General features: G+C 36.7%; 1 protein-coding gene across 1 annotated transcript; it reads right to left on the bottom strand.

The window, feature by feature from the left end:
• Positions 1-14399: 14399 nt before the first annotated feature.
• Positions 14400-16307, bottom strand: LOC107777587 (F-box/kelch-repeat protein At3g06240-like; the record flags this gene model as incomplete). The annotated part of the gene is made up of 1 exon (XM_016597639.2): positions 14400-16307. A coding segment is annotated over one exon (1194 nt), but the record flags the coding sequence as incomplete, so codon positions are not given.
• Positions 16308-21016: the final 4709 nt, after the last annotated feature.

The raw sequence follows: 21016 nt of genomic DNA on the forward strand, positions 1-21016 counted from the left end.
ACAAGTATTATATAAAACCCATCAAATGAGGCTTTTGCCTTTTGGCCGGATATGATAATGTAGGTCTACAAATAGAAAAAAAAGGAAGGAGAAAACGATGAAAAAAAGTTTTTAAGTAAGAAATACACATTATAGGCGCGTGTATTTCACCACTTTGCACGCATCTGGTTGTAGCTTTTTAAAGGGTAAATAATTTTACTTTAAAATAGTTCAGGGGGTAAAAGGACCCTCGAAAAGAAAAGATGTGTAGTTGGTAATATGGTCATAGGTCGGAGAGGATTTTATACATTATCCCTAGATTTTAAGGAAAAGAGGGCGATGCAAAGGACGAAAAATTAATGTGTTGCACGTTCTTTGTTTGACTCGTAGAAAAGAAAATTAATAAAAAAGTTGTTGGACATTGCTTACACTATTAGATTATAAGGAAGTGAGAGCGATGCAAGAGACGAAAAATTGATGTATTGCATATGCTTGATTTGACTTGTAGAAGAGAAAATTAATAAAAAAATTTGTTGGACATTCCTCACAAAGTTAGATTAAACATAACTAGGCAATATTTAAGAAAAAAATACAAAACCATAGCAGTAATTATTGATTATCATTTCAGGCAATTAAATATTAATATGTTGTAGCAGCTTCCAACAGCGGAACCTTCTCTTTGCCGAGATTCATGCTTATTTCAGTCCTTAATTGCATGTATTTTTCGATCATTATTAGTTTGTTATATTTTTCTTTATAAACTAATATTTTACTTTTTATTGTAGTAATCATAATATCACCAGTACATCACTAATTTATAAGCAGTGGAAGATAGAGATTTAGGGCCCACTTTATGATAGATAAAAACAGGATTAAGAAAATATATAGTATCAATCTGATAGGTATAATAATGGTTCATTTTATTTGAATTACTTTATCCAAATGAAACTATCAATGTATTTGAAGAATTATATGTCTGCCATATGTATTTTGAATATTTAACTGTAGAACGATGTTATAATTTAAGTAACAATAAATATTTCAAATATGATAATATTACATGTATGCATTTTTAATTATTAACTACATAATATCAATGGGAGGTCTTATATATTATATAATGCTAATATAATTAATAATGTATTTTGATGATTCAAATTTGTTGTTATGTATTTGCAAATCATATATATGATACAATTTTAATATAATAATGATATGCCGTATTATACTAGTATAATAATGGTATCTTAATGTTTTAGACTTTTTAGATGTGGGTTTTCTTATGTAAATTAGTTTTAATATTATACATGAAATAATAGTTGTATAATTATAGTATCTTCGGTGATTCAGATGTGATTTGAACTGATGAAATGTATTATTTGTGATTGTGGGTATATGTAATCCATTTACATGTGTGGCTCAAATACATGAAAGAAGAGTTAAGAGAGAACACGCACTGAGGATTGGAGAATTCCAATGCATTTTTACATTAGAAATAGATCCCTAGAAAGAAAAAGAAAATGATTCCATTTATGTTTGATTCCACAAAGTAAATCAAGTTAAATTTTTTTTTTAATTTTTTTTTTTTTTAAGGTTTGGAGAGGAATGCGCCGAGAATAGTTGGAAGGCAAAAATATGGCAGAAATTTAGGAGTGAAAAACTATAGTTTTAGTATAATGGTGTGATACAAGATTAACAAATTAAAATGGAACAAAACTGATCCCTTGATTTGCGGGTTAAGTCGTAACAAAATCTATTCTATTTATAAATAAATCTGCTAAATTTGTAATAAATGAAAAATGCTTTCCTTTAGATAAATAGTCTCACAAAAGTGCTATACTGTGTAAAAATCCCTATATTATTTAGATTGATTTAGATTTTAAGGGGTTGCTCTGATGGTAAGCAACCTCCACTTCCAACCAAGAGGTTGTGAGTTCGAATCTCCCCAAGAGCAAGGTGGAAAGTTCTTGGAGGGAAGAATGTCCGGGGGTCTATTTGAAAACAGCCTCTCTATCCCAGGGTAGGGGTAAGGTCTGCGTACATACTACCCTCCCCAGAAACCACTAAGTGGAAATATACTGGGTTGTTGTTGTTGTATTTAGATTTTAAGGAAACCAGAAAGATGCAAGGAACAAAAAATTTATGTGTTGCGCGCACTTAATTTAACTCGTAGAAAAGAAAATTAATAAATTTTTATTATATGTCAAGTTGTCAACACTAAATATCAATCATGCAAATCAATTTTGGTATATGTCAACACAAAATGTGGGCATCAATTTGGGTGAGAGTCTCCCATGCCTGCGTGGCTCATCAAATGTTTACAGATGCTAACCAAGTCATATGAAGGTTTGACCATAATGAGTCAATCAAGCATGGGCGAACAATGTCAATTGTTAACTAGACAAAGCACAATGGAACCAGCCGAACCAACATGGATCGTGTGAGCTAGATCGTGCTTGGTTTAACTCGAAGAAGAGAAAATTAATAAAGGTTTTTGTTGGATATTTCTTACACGGTTATATTTTGAGGAAGCGAGAGCGAAGCGAGGGACGAAAAATTGATGTGTTGCACGTGTTTGGTTTGACATGTAGAAGAGAAAATTAATAAAAAATTTTGTAGGACATTCCTTATAAGGTTAGATTTTAAGTAAAAGAAAGCGATGCAAGGCACGAAAAATTGATTTATTGCATGTGCTTCGTTTGGCTTGTAGAAGAGAAAATTAATAAAGTTTTTTTTGGACATTCCTTACAAGATTAGATTTTAAGGAAAAGAAAGCGATTCAAGGGACGAAAAATTGATGTATTGCACGTGCTTGGTTTGACTTACAGAAAAGAAAATTAAGAAAGTATTATATTGGACATTCCTTACACGGTTAGATTTAAAGGAAGCGAAAGCGATGCGAGGGACGAAAAATTGTTGTATTGCACGTGCTTCGTTTAACTTGCAAAAGAAAAAATTAATAAAGTATTTTATTGGATATTACTTACAATGTTAGATTTTACGGAAAAGAGAGTGATGCAAAGAATACAGAATTAATGTGTTGCATGTGCTTGGTTTTAAATATACTATTAGTTGAGAAAAGAAGCCCCTTGGCCATGGTTGGGTTGACGGGAAAAAAAAATAACGAAACTCTAATAACTACTAGGAGACGGACCTCGCAGGTAGGTGAATAGAATTCTTTTTATTTTTTGGTTTTCCCTAGAATCCGGTACCTATATTATAGGGGCCGACTAAATCTGAATTTAGTTCCACATTAGAGGATACAGTGCTTTCTCACAAAAGCGATTCCATACATAAGGCTTCGAACCTGAAATATCTGGTCAAGGATGGAGTACTCCGTGACCTTGGTTGGTTGGTAGGTGAACAGAATTCTAATACTACGCACATTAACATACTTTGGCAAATGTTCCTTCTGTCCAAAAAATTAATTTAATAACAACCTATTAAATGCCATTAAATTTTAACATTATAGAAGTGAGGATTTCAACTATATATAAATATGAGTTGATGTTCAGCGATTGTTTTCATCCAAAAATTATGACAGCCACCAAATAAGACAATAAAACAACAATAAAGGGAACACCAGAATTTACGAGGTTCGGTTAATTTTACCTACTCCTCGGACACAACCAATATTTTATTCCACTCCAAAAATACAAGTGAAATAATACTAAAGAGAGAAGATACAAATGCCTTAAATAGATAAGAAGGCAAATGAGAGGTGTGTTTCAATCCTAAACATTAGGCCTTCTTTTATAGGGGGAAAATTCCCCCCATACTTAACTCCCAACCAATGTGGGACTTTGGCATTTTGCCAAACTTCAACAAATCTCCACCTTGGCAAAATTCCACATTTTCAATTCTCTCTCAATAACAAATTTTGGTTGTGCCTTCATCTTCAATCTTCAGTGTTCAACAATGTTGATCAAATCTAAACAATGTTGAAACTTGATCGCAGTCACCACCTTAGTTAGCATATCAGCAGGATTCTCCGTAGTATGAATTTTCTTCACTGTGACTCCTCCTTCTTCTATGATTTCTCGTACGAAATGATACCGAACATCAATATGCTTCGTCCTTGCATGATAAACTTGGTTCTTCGCTAATTGAATAACACTTTGACTATCACAAAAAATTGTGATACCTTTTTGTTCAACACCAAGCTCCTTTAGCAATCCTTGAAGCCAAATTGCCTCCTTCACAGCCTCTGTAATAGCCATGTACTCTGCCTCTGTTATAGACAAAGCAATTGTTGACTGCAAAGTAGACTTCCAACTAACTGGTGCATTTGCAAAAGTAAACACATAACAAGTAGTTGATCTTCGTTTGTCCAGATCACCCGCAAAATCTGAGTCACAATATCCAACTACAGACTGATTGTCTTCCTGCTCAAAAACTAACCCGACATCTACAGTATTATGAATATACCGTAGAATCCACTTCACAGCTTGCCAATGCTCCTTCCCTAGATTGTGCATATATCTGCTAATAACTCCAACAGCTTGTGAAATGTCAGGCCTTGTGCAAACCATTGCATACATCAAGCTACCAACAACATTTGCGTATGGTACCTTTGACATATACTCTCGTTCAGCTTCATCCATTGGCAACATAGTAGTACTTATCTTAAAATGGGAAGCAAGTGGAGTACTAACTGGCTTAGTCTTGTCATCTATACCAAAACGTTGAAGTACTCTCTTCAAATATTCTTTCTGAGATAAACAGAGTTTCTTTGAACGTCTATCTCTAATTATTTCCATGCCAAGAATTTTCTTTGCCTCACCCAAATCCTTCATCTCGAACTCCTTCTTCAGTTGAATCTTCAACTTATCAATTTCTTCCAAATTCTTGGAAGCTATCAACATATCATCAACATATAGGAGAAGATATACAAAGGAACCATCTTTAAGCTTGTGCAAATACACACAATGATCATATTTGCTTCTCTTGTACCCTTGCCGCAACATAAACTCGTCAAATCGCTTGTACCATTATCTAAAAGATTGTTTCAATCCGTACAACGATTTTTCAAGTTTGCATACCATATTTTCTTTTCCAACAACTTTGAATCCTTCTGGCTGAGTCATGTAGATTTCCTCCTCCAAGTTTCTATGTAAAAATGCAGTTTCTACATCCATCTGAACTAGTTCCAAATCCAATTGTGCTACCAAAGTCAACATAATTCTAATGGAGGAATGTTTTACAACTGGAGAAAATACTTCATTGTAATCAATTCCCTCCTTTTGAGCATATCCTTTGGCCACCAATATTGCTTTGTAGCGAACATCTACTTGGTTAGGAAATCCTTCCTTCTTTGCAAATACCCATTTGCACCCAATTGCTTTCTTTCCCTTCGGGAGATTGGCCAATCTCCATGTATGATTCTGATGAAGGGACTGTATTTCATCATTCATGGCAATCCTCCACTTATCTTCTTCTGAACTTTGGACAACATCTTTATAAGTGGTAGGAACATCATCAGCTACAATTGAGGTTGCACAAGCAACCGTCTCTATGAGACGAACAGGTTTCGTTATTGTTCTTTTTGGCCTGCTGGCTGCTATTGATTCAAGTTGTTGTTGAGGTTCTTGAGTTGGAATCTCCTCTACTGGCTCTCCTTCTAGAGGATAATCTTCATTTGTTTCCTCCTCTGCTTCTTGTGTAGGAAAAATAAATTTTCCCTCAAACTCCACCTGCTTAGAAGCACCTTTATTTTGTTTGGTGTCTTCTGTTACCTTATTTACCATAGCAGATTCATCAAAGGTAACATCTCTGCTGAATATTACTTTCTTTGTCATAGGACACCATAAGCGATATCCTTTGACTCTAGATGTAATTCCCATAAAAATAGCCTTCTTTGCCCTTGGATCCAATTTTGACTCCGTCACATGATAATATGCAGTTGAGCCAAACACGTGCAAAGAATTATAATCTACAGCAGGTTTTCCATACCATTTTTCAAATGGTGTCTTGCCATCAATAGCAGCAGATGGTAGACGATTAATGAGGTGGCATGCATATGTAATTGCCTCAGCCCAAAATTCTTTGCTCAAGCCAACATTGGACAACATACACCGTACCTTCTCTAGCAAGGTCCGGTTCATACGTTCTGTCACTCCATTCTGTTGTGGTGTATGTCTAACAGTGAAGTGTCGGACGATGTCATCATTTTCACAGACCATATTGAAATGATCATTTTTGTATTCACCTCCATTGTCTGTGCGAATACACTTGATCCTCCTGCCTGTTTGATTCTCCACCATCGTCTTCCATTTGAGAAAAATTCCCAACACTTCATCTTTGCTCTTCATTGTATACACCCATACTCTTCGGGAAATATCATCAACAAAGGTTACAAAATAGTGCTTCCGACCCAATGAAGGTGTTTTGGAAGGACTCCAAACATCAGAGTGTACATAATCCAAAATGCCTTTAGTATTATGGATCGCTGTACCAAATTTAACCCTTGTCTGTTTCCCTTTAATACAATGCTCACAAAACTCCAAGTTGAAAGCCTTAACTCCTTTTAACAATCCTTGATCTGATAGAGTTTTCAAGGATTTTCCTCTAGCATGTCCCAAGCACATGTGCCATAGCTTGGTTGCTTCTACCTCTTTGTCGTCACTGGATGCCACTGTCGCTGTCCCAATAACTGTACTGCCACGATAGTGGTACATATTATTATTCTTCCTATTAGCCTTCATTACCACTAGTGCACCGGAGCATACTCTCATCACTCCATTTTCTGCAATGATTTTGAACCCTTTTGATTTAAAGGCTCCCACAGAGATGAGATTCTTCTTCAAATCTGGTACATATCGGACATATGTTAATGTTCTAATCATTCCATCGTGGTTCCTTAATCGTATTGAACCAATCCCATATGAGGTAAGAGGGCTGTTATCCGCTGTGTGAATAATTCCATATTCTCCTTCTTGAAAATCCACGAACGAGTCCCTGTTGGGACACATATGATAGCTGCAAGCCGAGTCCATCAACCATATGTCTGATGATGTTGATGACTCTGTTGTAACTAATGAGAAGTCTGAATCATCACAATCAGCTACATTTGAATCCATAATGGCCTTTCCATTATTATATTTGGCCTTATTCTTCAACTTCGGACAGTCTTTCTTCCAGTGCCCTTTTTCTCGACAAAAGGCACATTCATATTTGCAGGGTCTAGATCTTGACTTGGATCTTCCCTTCTTTGTCCTCGTTTGATTTTGAGGACGACCCCTCACAAATAGTGCTTCTCCTTCTCCGCCCTTCTGTTTTTCTCGCTTTCTTTGTTCATAGCTGTATAAAGCCGAACAAACTTCTCTGAGAGAAACTTCGTCATTTCCATGGAGTAGAGTAGTTTCAAGGTGATCGTACTCATCAGGAAGTGACGCCAACAACATCAAGGCCAAGCCACCATCATCATAAGTTGTATCCATATTTTGCAAATCTGTGACCAACTTATTGAAACTGGTGATATGTTCATTCATCGTGGTACCAGGAACATAGGTGAAGTGAAACAGTCTCTTCTTCATGTACAATTTATTTTGACTGTTTTTCTTCAAAAATTTATCCTCCAGTGCTTTCCATAATTTACTTGCAGAAGTTTCCTTTGTGTATGAATATTTCTGCTCTCTAGCAAGGTAGGATCGAATGGTACCGCAAGCAACACGGTTGATAATTCTCCAATCTTCTTCTCCAATAACATCTGGTTTCTTTTCTTCAATGGCCAGATCTAGCCCTTGTTGAAAAAGGATATCTAGAACCTCGCCTTGCCACATCCCAAAATGTCTGGACCCGTCAAATATTTCTACCGCAAATTTCGCATTTGACACAATTCTTGTCATAAGCGAAGATGCCAATGATGACGTATTGTTGACACTTGATGTAGATTCTTCTTGTTTATTGTCTCCCATATTTGACACAAATATTATTTAATAGTTGACGACACAAATCAAGATTATTTCCTTTCTGATGTAGAAGATCAGACTAAGCTGCAACTACAGAGCATACTCAGACAGAACTTTGACACAATTACCTAGATAAATCTTTTCTGATGTGGAAGATCAGACTATGCTGCAACCACAGAGCATACTAAGACAGTACCTTGGCTCTGATACCAATTGTTGCGGAAGCCAAATGTATATAGTGTGAATAAGTCACAACTACTATACCAAAAATTATGACAGCCACCAAATAAGACAATAAAACAACAATAAAGGGAACACCAGAATTTACGAGGTTCGGTTAATTTTACCTACTCCTCGGACACAACCAATATTTTATTCTACTCCAAAAATACAAGTGAAATAATACTAAAGAGAGAAGATACAAATGCCTTAAATAGATAAGAAGGCAAATGAGAGGTGTGTTTCAATCCTAAACATTAGGCCTTCTTTTATAGGGAGAAAATCCCCCCCAAACTTAACTCCCAACCAATGTGGGACTTTGGCATTTTGCCAAACTTTAACAGATTTCAACTATATATAAATATGAGTTGATGTTCAGCGATTGCTTTCATCCTTTTACATATATAGCAAAATTAAAATGAAGTTGTTAGTAACTTGCATTGCACTGTTTTTTAGTTTCACTCAGCAAGTAATTTCTCAATCGACCACCTATGATAATATGCAGATCGTATTACAATGGGCACCCACATTCTGTGGGAGGAATAAGTACTGCAACAATCCTGTTCCACAAAGTTTCACCTTGCATGGGCTTTGGCCGGCAAACAGTATTGGATATAGTCTACAATGTGCTCCACCTCCACAAGATACTAGCGTGGTCAGTATATATGTTCTTGAAAATACTTATTAGCATGTATAGTTGCCGTTTTTTGATGATTAGTACTAGTACATATATATTTTTTAACATATATAGAATTCAAAATTCTTCATATATGCATGTACTTACAGTGGACAACGGACAGACCGTTGCGGACAGCTCTTCAAAATTGTTGGTATAGTCTGATCCGGGGTCGTCCCGATTACATACTGTGGAAACATGAATGGAAGTATCATGGCTATTGCTCTAGCCATACAATAAAAGATACTGACTACTTCTGGGCTGCAGTACGCAAGTATGGAGAAAACACCAAGATTGTGGGCAAGGCGATTGTTGACAAACTGAGTGGTGAAGGAATCAATCCGTCAAATGATAAGGATTACAAAAAGAGTGCAATAACGAGTGCCTTGTCTGAAATTCTGGGCTTTAATTGTTGCGGAAGCCAAATGTATATAGTGTGAATAAGTCACAACTACTATACCAAAAATTATGACAGCCACCAAATAATAAATAAGACAATAAAGCAACAATAAAGGGAACACCAGAATTTACGAGGTTCGGCTAATTTTGCCTACTCCTCGGACACAACCAATATTTTATTCCACTCCAAAAATACAAGTGAAATAATACTAAAGAGAGAAGATACAAATGCCTTAAACAGATGAGAAGGCAAATGAGAGGTGTGTTTCAATCCTAAACATTAGGCCTTCTTTTATAGGGGAAAAATCCCCCCAAACTTAACTCCCAACCAATGTGGGACTTTGGCATTTTGCCAAACTTCAACAAATCTCCACCTTGGCAAAATTCCACATTTTCAATTCTCTCTCAATAACAAATTTTGGTTGTGTCTTCATCTTCAATCTTCAGTGTTCAACAATGTTGATCAAATCCAAACAATGTTGAAACTTGATCGCAGTCACCACCTTAGTTAGCATATCAGCAGGATTCTCCGTAGTATGAATTTTCTTCATTGTGACTCCTCCTTCTTCTATGATTTCTCGTACGAAATGATGCCGAACATCAATATGCTTCTTCCTTGCATGATAAACTTGGTTCTTCGCTAATTGAATAGCACTTTGACTATCACAAAAAATTGTGATACCTTTTTGTTCAACACCAAGCTCCTTTAGCAATCCGTGAAGCCAAATTGCCTCCTTCACAGCCTCTGTAATAGCCATGTACTCTGCCTCTGTTGTAGACAAAACAACTGTTGACTACAAAGTAGACTTCCAACTAACTGGTGCTTTTGCAAAAGTAAACACATAACCAGTAGTTGATCTTCGTTTGTCCAGATCACCCGCAAAATCTGAGTCACAATATCCAACTACAGATTGATTGTATTCCTGCTCAAAAACTAACCTGATATCTACAGTATTATGAATATACCGTAGAATCCACTTCACAGCTTGCCAATGCTCCTTCCCTGGATTGTGCATATATCTACTAATAACTCCAACAGCTTGTGAAATGTCAGGCCTTGTGCAAACCATTGCATACATCAAGCTACCAACAGCATTTGCGTATGGTACCTTTGACATATACTCTCGTTCAGCTTCATCCATTGGCGACATAATAGTACTTAGCTTAAAATGGGAAGCAAGTGGAGTACTAACTGGCTTAGTCTTGTCATCTATGCCAAAACGTTGAAGTACTCTCTTCAAATATTCCTTTTGAGATAAACAGAGTTTCTTTGAACGTCTATCTCTAATTATCTCCATGCCAAGAATTTTCTTTGCCTCACCCAAATCCTTCATCTCGAACTCCTTCTTCAGTTGAATCTTCAACTTATCAATTTCTTCCGAATTCTTGGAAGCTATCAACATATCATCAACATATAGGAGAAGATATACAAAGGAACCATCTTTAATCTTGTGCAAATACACACAATGATCGTATTTGCTTCTCTTGTACCCTTGCCGCAACATAAACTCGTCAAATCGCTTGTACCATTGTCTAGAAGATTGTTTCAATCCGTACAACGATTTTTCAAGTTTGCACACCATATTTTCTTTTCCAGCAACTTTGAATCCTTCTGGCTGAGTCATGTAGATTTCCTCCTCCAAGTTTCCATGTAAAAACGCAGTTTTTACATCCATCTGAACTAGTTCCAAATCCAATTGTGCTACCAAAGCCAACATAATTCTAATGGAGGAATGTTTTACAACTGGAGAAAACACTTCATTGTAATCAATACCCTCCTTTTGAGCATATCCTTTGGCCACCAATATTGCTTTGTAGCGAACATCTACTTGGTTAGGAAATCCTTCCTTCTTTGCAAATACCCATTTGCACCCAATTGCTTTCTTTCCCTTCGGGAGATTGGCCAATCTCCATGTATGATTCTGATGAAGGGACTGTATTTCATCATTCATGGCAATCCTCCACTTATCTTCTTCTGAACTTTGGACAACATCTTTATAAGTAGTAGGAACATCATCAGCTACAATTGAGGTTGCACAAGCAACCGTCTCTATGAGACGAACATGTTTCGTTATTGTTCTTTTTGGCCTGCTGGTTGCTATTGATTCAAGTTGTTGTTGAGGTTCCTGAGTTGGAATCTCCTCTACTGGCTCTCCTTCCAGAGGATAATCTTCATTTGTTTCCTCCTCTGCTTCTTGTGTAGGAAAAATAAATTTTCCCTCAAACTCCACCTGCTTAGAAGCACCTTTATTTTGTTTGGTATCTTCTGTTACCTTATTTACCATAGCAGATTCATCAAAGGTAACATCTCTGCTGAATATTACTTTCTTTGTCATAGGACACCATAAGCGATATCCTTTGACTCCAGAAGTAATTCCCATAAAAATAGCCTTCTTTGCCCTTGGATCCAATTTTGACTCCGTCACATGATAATATGCAGTTGAGCCAAACACGTGCAAAGAGTTATAATCTACAGCAGGTTTTCCGTACCATTTTTCAAATGGTGTCTTGCCATCAATAGCAGCAGATGGTAGACGATTAATGAGGTGGCATGCATATGTAATTGTCTCAGCCCAAAATTCTTTGCCCAAGCCAGCATTGGACAACATACACCGTACCTTCTCCAGCAAGGTCCGGTTCATACGTTCTGCCACTCCATTCTGTTGTGGTGTATGTCTAACAGTGAAGTGTCGGATGATGCCATCATTTTCACAGACCTTATTGAAATGATCATTTTTGTATTCACCTCCATTGTCTGTGCGAATACACTTGATCCTCCTGCCTGTCTGATTCTCCACCATCGTCTTCCATTTGAGAAAAATTCCCAACACTTCATCTTTGCTCTTCATTGTATACACCCATACTCTTCGGGAAAAATCATCAACAAAGGTTACAAAATAGTGCTTCCGACCCAATGAAGGTGTTTTGGAAGGACCCCAAACATCAGAGTGTACATAATCCAAAATGCCTTTAGTATTATGGATCGTTGTACCAAATTTAACCCTTGTCTGTTTCCCCTTTAACACAATGCTCACAAAACTCCAAGTTGCAAGCCTTGACTCCTTTTAACAATCCTTGATCTGATAGAGTTTTCAAGGATTTTCCTCTAGCATGTCCCAAGCGCATGTGCCATAGCTTGGTTGCTTCTGCCTCTTTGTCGTCACTGGATGTCACTGTCGCTGTCCCAATAACTGTACTGCCACAATAGCGGTACATATTATTATTCTTCCGATTAGCCTTCATTACCACTAGTGCACCGGAACATACTCTCATCACTCCATTTTCTGCAATGATTTTAAACCCTTTTGATTCCAGGGCTCCCACAGAGATGAGATTCTTCTTCAAATCCGGTACATATCGAACATCTGTTAATGTTCTGATCATTCCATCATGGTTCCTTAATCGTATTGAACCAATGCCATATGAGGTAAGAGGGCTGTTATCCGCTGTGTGGACGACTCCATATTCTCCTTCTTGAAATTCCACGAACCAGTCCCTGTTGGGACACATATGATAGCTACAAGCCGAGTCCATCAACCATATGTCTGATGATGTTGATGACTCTGTTGTAACTAATGAGAAATCTGAATCATCACAATCAGCTACATTTGAATCCATAATGGCCTTTCCATTGTTATGTTTGGCCTTATTCTTCAACTTCGGACAGTCTTTCTTCCAGTGCCCTTTTTCTCGACAAAAGGCACATTCATCTTTGCTGGGTCTGGATCTTGACTTGGATCTTCCCTTCTTTGTCCTCGTTTGACTTTGAGGACGACCCCTCACAAATAGTGCTTCTCCTTCTCCGCCCTTCTGTTTTTCTCGCTTTCTTTGTTCATAGCTGTACAAAGCCGAACAAACTTCTCTGAGAGAAACTTCGTCATTTCCATGGAGTAGAGTAGTTTCAAGGTGCTCGTACTCATCAGGAAGTGACGCCAACAACATCAAGGCCAAGTCACCATCATCATAAGTTGTATCCATATTTTGCAAATCTGTGACCAACTTATTGAAACTGGTGATATGTTCATTCATCGTGGTACCAGGAACATAGGTGAAGTGAAACAGTCTCTTCTTCATGTACAATTTATTTTGACTGTTTTTCTTCAAAAATTTATCCTCCAGTGCTTTCCATAATTTAATTGCAGAAGTTTCCTTTGTGTATGGATATTTCTGCTCTCTAGCAAGGTAGGATCGAATGGTACCGCAAGCAACACGGTTGATAATTCTCCAATCTTCTTCTCCAATAACATCTGGTTTCTTTTCTTCAATGGCTAGATCTAGCCCTTGTTGAAAAAGGACATCTAGAACCTCGCCTTGCCACATCCCAAAATGCCCGGACCCGTCAAAAATTTCTACCGCAAATTTCGCATTTGACACAATTCTTGTCATAAGCGAAGATGCCAATGATGACGTATTGTTGACACTTGATGTAGATTCTTCTTGTTTATTGTCTCCCATATTTGACACAAATATTATTTAATAGCTGACGACACAAATCAAGATTATTTCCTTTCTGATGTAGAAGATCAGACTAAGCTGCAACCACAGAGCATACTCAGACAGAACCTTGACTCAGTTACCAAGATAAATCTTTTCTGATGTGGAAGATCAGACTATGCTGCAACCACAGAGCATACTTAGACAGTACCTTGGCTCTGATACCAATTGTTGCGGAAGCCAAATGTATATAGTGTGAATAAGTCACAACTACTATACCAAAAATTATGACAGCCACCAAATAATAAATAAGATAATAAAGCAACAATAAAGGGAACACCAGAATTTACGAGGTTCGGCTAATTTTGCCTACTCCTCGGACACAACCAATATTTTATTCCACTCCAAAATACAAGTGAAATAATACTAAAGAGAGAAGATACAAATGCCTTAAACAGATGAGAAGGCAAATGAGAGGTGTGTTTCAATCCTAAACATTAGGCCTTCTTTTATAGGGGAAAAATCCCCCTATACTTAACTCCCAACCAATGTGGGACTTTGGCATTTTGGCAAACTTCAACATTAATAACCAAGTGGATGTTGTTTATATATCATGCACTGATAAAAATACTACCCATGCCTTCCTCCACGAAATTTTCTTTTGTCTTGATAAGATGTTGGGGAATTTCATTCCCTGCCCACCAAGTCCAGACACTAGAGGCTGTGATGGTAAATCCAAGAGCACCAAAATCATCATTCCTGTATAATTAATAATCATAATTACTGGAGTAGGAGCTGGAAAAATAAATAAAGAAATACTAGTACTTGTTTCTATATACTATGGTGTGGAATATACATGCATATAAATGTTCTGCTTAATTACAGTGGCCGGGACACCCTATCTCTTTTCTATTTATTTATCTTTGCGAAATAATGATTAACTGCTTAGCATGAATTAAAGACAAAAGAGTAACCAGAAAAAAAGAAGGATATCTTCTCTCTTCTATTTCTGCAGAAAGATTAATATTAGTAATCCACATTAAGAAAAGGATTACTAGTAGTAACTTATTATAGTACTAATTGTTAATTCACATTTGTGCTTCGACAGCTAATTATTTGTTGCTCACTCACTCTGAGAAATGCCACCAAAGCCTTGTGGATTTCGAGAGGGAAAAAGCTAATTACTAAGAAAATTCTCCCATGAGAATATGTTAATAGATCACACGTTTGACAATTTTTTTATTTTTTACTAAACATATATTTACTTATTAAAAATTTAACAAAGTAAGATTGAAATAATATTTATGTAAGCAAAAATTCCGAAAAACACGGCAAAACCGAACCAATGCAAACCGATATAGTTGGTTTGGTTTGATTGTGATAAAAACCGAACCAACCCGGTCCATCATTCTGGAGCTTCACCTCTTAATCTAATGGATATAAAGCTCAAAGGAGGCATCAGGAAAGTTGCAATGGTCCAGCTGCTATACATTCTCTCATTTCAATGTTACTAAGCTTTCCTTATAAACATAAACCCCACAGTTGCGTCGCAGGACTGGGTGACAAAATCCAAGACGTCTTGTCTTCGTAGTCCTAACATTATAGGAGACTAGCCGAGAACGTTTAGTTACCAAAATGAGACAGCTGGAATACCAAGTCCTAGGATAAGTGAAGCATTGAAAGGTAAAACGTTTGTTCCAAACCCCTGGTTGGATCATTACCCATATATCATGAACACAATTTCCATAAAAGGGCAAGAGGGCAACCGAGTCGTCAAGCAATATCAGAGAACTAAAAGAGATATCATCTGGCCCTTCAATCTCTTCAAACACCTCATTGCTAAAGTCAAACAAAACAATGCTGTACTTAAGCCCCTCGCTTAGCAGCCAATAATAAGCCCCATTCAGATAAGCAGTACCATAGGATTCATGTAAAGAGCGTCCGTATGAATAGAATTTAATTTTAGGTGTAATGTTTCTACATGAGTCGGTAGAACAAGAGTAGACAGCTGCATATTCATATTCACCACAGTGGAAATTATAGTAAACCACCTTATAGTCATTAGTCAAGGGATCTAATCTGAACCCACAGTGAGTGTATTGGATTTTGTGATGAGGGAGGTGCCTCACCTCTCTGGTCGAAGGATTCCACAGCGCCATTGCAAAGATTTGCATGTATCTGTTTTCGGGATCAATTTCTCTCTGCAACAAAAACAATCCATCCACAGAGCCTATAACATTCGTCATACCTTTAAATCTATGGATATAATCAGGAGATTCACCATCTCCATGATTCTCTGGAATCAAAGCAATGGGAGGGGAATCATCACGCGCATTATAATCATAAATCATGAATTGGGAAGGCTTATTCTTGCTACAATTCAAGTGTTTTCTAATAAAAGCGGGGCTCTTGATAAGAACATACCAGTTCTTGCACACGCATTTGAATCTCAACAACGACTTCACGGGCAGCCTGAGTAGAATTTCTCCGTCTAAATCTTCAGGGAAAGGCCTACGGCCAATTTTGCTGCTGCCAATATATAGTAAATGGAGACGCAACAAATCGAAATAGAAGAAATAAGGGTCAAGTGTTCCGAAATTAGTACAAGCGAAAAGAACACAGAAATTGATTGGGAAAAATCTAGATTGGTAGGACTGAGGAAGATGAAGAAAATGGTAGTGCCATTGATGAATGAATTACTGCACATTTCCCTCTCTAAATAGAAGAAATTATTGTTGTAATACAATCCCCATTTTTAGGCGTTGATTCATTCTCTTTTATTTAATTGCCACAATAATGGGTATATTATATTAATCTTGTTATGAAATAAAAGCAATTTAGTAAATCATGAACAAGAAATAAAAGCAATTTAGTAAAGTATGAACAAGAAATAAAAGCAACTTAGTAAAACATGAACAAAAATAGAGATAGAGAGAAAGAAGAGATTTTCTTCTTCAATTGTGTGTATTTTCCTATCTATTACAAGGTCTTTATATATGCATGAAAAGTAAAGAAAATATGTCATGGAATATGTCATTGAACATAGAAAATACGTCATTAACTATTTGAAAGAAAGATCATGGAGGAAGAGTAGACATCCACCATATTTTGATTTTTATCATAACGCTCCCCTTTGGATGTCCATAAATAATGTGCCTCGTTAAAACCTTCTTAGGAAAAAACCCTATGGGAAAAAAATCCTAATAAAGGAAAAAGAGTACACATATTTAAAAATATGCCTTTTGGTTGCTGTGAGCACGTGATTTTGCCCTAAGCAAATTATTCCTAAAATTCAAACGAAATGATTCTTTTTCTTTATTTATACAATTTTTGTGCAGTTTGGCGTCATTTTCTGATAGTTATTGCATTTTATTTATGCCTAGTCAATTCATATAAAATACAAAATATGCATTTGCATTTAGGATCTAATTTCATATGTTGGTATTAATCAGCGATTAATTTGTTTTATAAAAGAATATATGGAAAATAACAAAAAGGATCCATTTTTGCACTTTTAATTGTTTAATTGCGAATTCGTCCTGGAATAATTTTTAAAATAATTTTAGGAATTAATTAGTTTAATTTTGGAATATATTGGGAATTTATTTTAAATTTTTCAATTTTATAAAATTAGAAAAAGAATATACAAATTGAAGTACAAAAATTAAATAAAATAAGTCAAAAAAAAAGAATTGAAAACATTAAAAAGGGTTGCCCATGATTTGGGCCAATTAAACCACAACCCAGACCCGGCCAGCCTAGAACCCCTTCCCCACCCGGTCCAATATACTAAAATCAAAACGACGTCGTTTGACGTCGATCAATCCGAATCGTCGAGGTTAACAAGATCAACGGCTCAGAGGCAGGGTAGGCGTATTATAAAACTGTCCAAAACCTTACCCCCCCCCCCCCACCCCGGTCCTTCACCTTCCTCACCCTATCTCTCCTTTCAAACCCTAATCCCAGCCGCCCCAAACCCCTTGCCGGCGGCAAGCGTAACCTACGCCGTTCAACCCCAAATTAATATCATAGATCCCCCATGAATCCCTCTTTCCATTCCTACTATTGGTTTCCATCGAATATTGCCGGAGCTCATCGAATCTCCGATTGAATTTTTCCGGCCAAGTCGCAAACTCATCCAAACCTGCCCAAAATCATACCACACCATCCCCAGACTTCCCTCAACCCAAATCCATGACCATCTTCCTTCAAATCTCGGTGAAGCGGCTCGAATTTCAGATCTAAGAATTTCTGGCCAAAACCTTAATCCAAAATCTTTGTGATTTTGGACCGTAATATCCTTAACCATGTGTTCTCTTGTAAAAACACATGGTTAGGGATGTTATGTGTCAAAAATCTGGAAAGATTCGGACGTCAGCGACTGGCCGGAATTTCTCGTGCTTCAGTAAACTTTCATGTTTCTTTTTACTTGCATGGTTGAAGTTTTAATTATAGTTTTGATTTCATTAAGTGTTCTGTTAATTTTACAATTTATTTTTGTGTATTAGTATAGTTTAAATCTTCTTTGTTCCTTGTTTCTTGTTCCATCTGTTTTAATCAGTAAAGCATCTTCGCATTTTTAGTTTAGTTTGATGCATGTGTCATTTGTTAGTTAATCATAATTTTAATTGCAGAATCGACATAATTGATTTGTTTGGATTCAATACCATTTTGTCCATTAATGTTAGCTAGATGTTTAGGTTGATTTCAATTGCTTTTTAGTTCTGAATTTAATGTTCGAATGGTCAATTGTGAGCTTATTGGTTAAAAGTTAGTTTAATTACATTTAATGTTGACTAATCCTGTTCTCCTGGTTTTTCTAAGTTATTTGGGTTTGGGTGATTGAATAATTGGGATTGGTTAGTTCAATTGGGTAATTTCTGAGTTCTAATTAATCAGTCCTAGTTAGTTTTGAATTAATTTAGGGGATTGGTTATAACTGTTGAGGATATAGGTAGAATCAGTAACTTGGAGAAGCTTTCAGGGGTAGTTTAGGCATGGAAAAGGGTAATTCTGATAAGAATAGTAATTTCAAAGTAGGGGTAAGGGTAGTATAGGTATTGTGGGGGTAGAAGAGCCTCCTAGGGCCTTCTAGAAGGGTACTTTAGTGTAGGTGTTAACACAATAGAGGTATTTACTTATTGAGCAAGTCAAAAATAAAGGGACTAAACCGAAAATAAGGAAGGGATAATTTGTAAAGTCTAAAATCTGATAGAACCCCATTTGTGCCTATAAAAGGGCATGTTCAATGCTTTCAGAAAGGAGTTTTTTGGGATCTCTGAAATCCCCCCCCCCCAAAAAAAAATACTCCTCTAGCCTCACAGATCTGAAATTCAGAATTTCAGATCCCAAAACCCCTTTTAGCTTAGCTTTCTTCAAAAGAGAAAAGAAAAAAAATAATAGAAAACCTTCAAAAATCCAAAAAAGTATTGTTCCATTAGACAATTCAGGTTAATTTTGACTTTTAGTTATTGATCCCCATTCTTCTAGTTCAATACTTGGATTTTGAAACTTCAAATGTTCTCCTGTTTAATTTCGAGCAATTTTGGGTCTGTTTGAACTGGTTTTGGATGAGTTTTGGATTTGCTGAAGTATTCTGGGGCATTTCGAGCTTATTTGAGTGCATTTCAAGTGGTCTTTGGGTTAATTTGTTAGTTTCTATCTGATTGTTGAATATTTCTGGATTTCTGAATCCATTCATGGGTTGTGTATTGTTGTTGTTTGATCATCTCTTGGTCTACTGTTGTTTGGACTGCTACTGACTCACTCTTCTCCTTCATTATTCTTCAAATCTCCAGGTATAATACTCAAACCTGACATGAAATTGAATATTTATTGGCTTGCACGAAGCTGTTGGAAAATCAAGTTGAAATTCAATTAACTATCTCAAGTTTGATGTTGTTTAATACTTTTAGTATACATGATTAAGTGCTTCAGTTCTGTATATTTCTGTTTTTGGTTTGTATCGAGTGCTAGTGCATGCTAAGGGCTTATGTTGATTTCGTTGCTTGGATCTATTGTATAATTTCAGAATACTGGGTGTTTTAATACCGTTTGAACTCAAGTGTAGGAATGGATTGCTTTTAAGCTTTCAAATGGTGATCATGTTAAGATTAGTTGAGCGGCTTTTGCGTTTCTAACTTTGAATCTACATTGGCACTTTCAATTTTGAAGTCACGTTGTTGTTTTGGTTAAAGGTTTTAAATGCTATTATAGCTTGAAATGGTGACACAAACTGTATATGAGTTTTATAACATCATGTATGGCATCTCTGCTATAGAATAGGATTTGGTATCAAGGAATGCATTTCATGTCTGTCTCAAATTATTAAAATAATCAGCATTTGATCGGCCTTAGGGGGTTCTCATGAATAGCTAATTTGTTTCAAGCAGTTGCCGTAAATCCCACAGTTGGGCCTGTGTCTTTGGCCCATTGGCGTTCCGAGGCCTCTCATCTGAATCAGCCAAGTTTAGATTTCTTCTTTGTCCCCGAGCCCAATCACCTAATTTACATGGCCTTCGTAATTAAGCCTAGGAGTCATAGAATAATTGAGGCGCGCCATGCCAAATAAAACCTCAACATGCATGGCCCTTATTTAATTAATCATGTTTATCCTTAGAATTTGGGAGGGCCATTTAGCAAACTTCACGGCCTTCCCCAAAATAATATTACGTTAGAATCTTTAGGCGCAATTTTAATTAAATAACCTTCTTAAACTCGGGTGCGCATTGATGCGATCCAAATCCAAATCTCGACGAAGTCAAAATGTGTTGACAACCACGGGTGCATTGATTGTGACGTGGTTCAAAACGCGTTTTCACGACGTCGCAATTCTTTTAAAATAAATAATGATAAAAAGCGGTTTATGAATAAAAGGCACCTAAGCTAGCAGGTATTAAAATCAGATAAAATCAAATGCAACAGTTAAGCGACCGTGCTAAAACCACGGAACTCGGGAATGCCTAACACCTTCTCCCGGGTTAATAGAATTCCTTACTCGGATTTCTGGTTCGCAGACTGTTAACAGAGTCATATGTTTCCTTGGTTCGGGATACAACCGGTGACTTGGGACACCATTAATATCTCAAGTGGAGACTCTAAATAATCAATAATTAAATCCCGTTCCGATTGTCCTTTAAATGGAAAAACTCCTTTATGCCCTTTTGCGGGTGTAATTGAAAAAGGAGGTGTGACAGCTCTAGCGACTCTGCTGGGGACCGAACCCAGAATCTCTAGTTTCGCAGGGTTCAGAATTCGAGCTTAGATAAATTGTTGTATTTGATTATATCTGATTTTCCTACATGTTTTGTGCTGAATGTGCTAAGTGTTACCACTTTGATATTATCTGAACTTTATATAAACTGTGCCGACACCCTTCTCTCTTCACCTCCGGGGATGT

Source organism: Nicotiana tabacum, chromosome 18, assembly GCF_000715075.1.
Source record: "Nicotiana tabacum cultivar K326 chromosome 18, ASM71507v2, whole genome shotgun sequence".
Lineage (NCBI taxonomy): Eukaryota > Viridiplantae > Streptophyta > Magnoliopsida > Solanales > Solanaceae > Nicotiana > Nicotiana tabacum.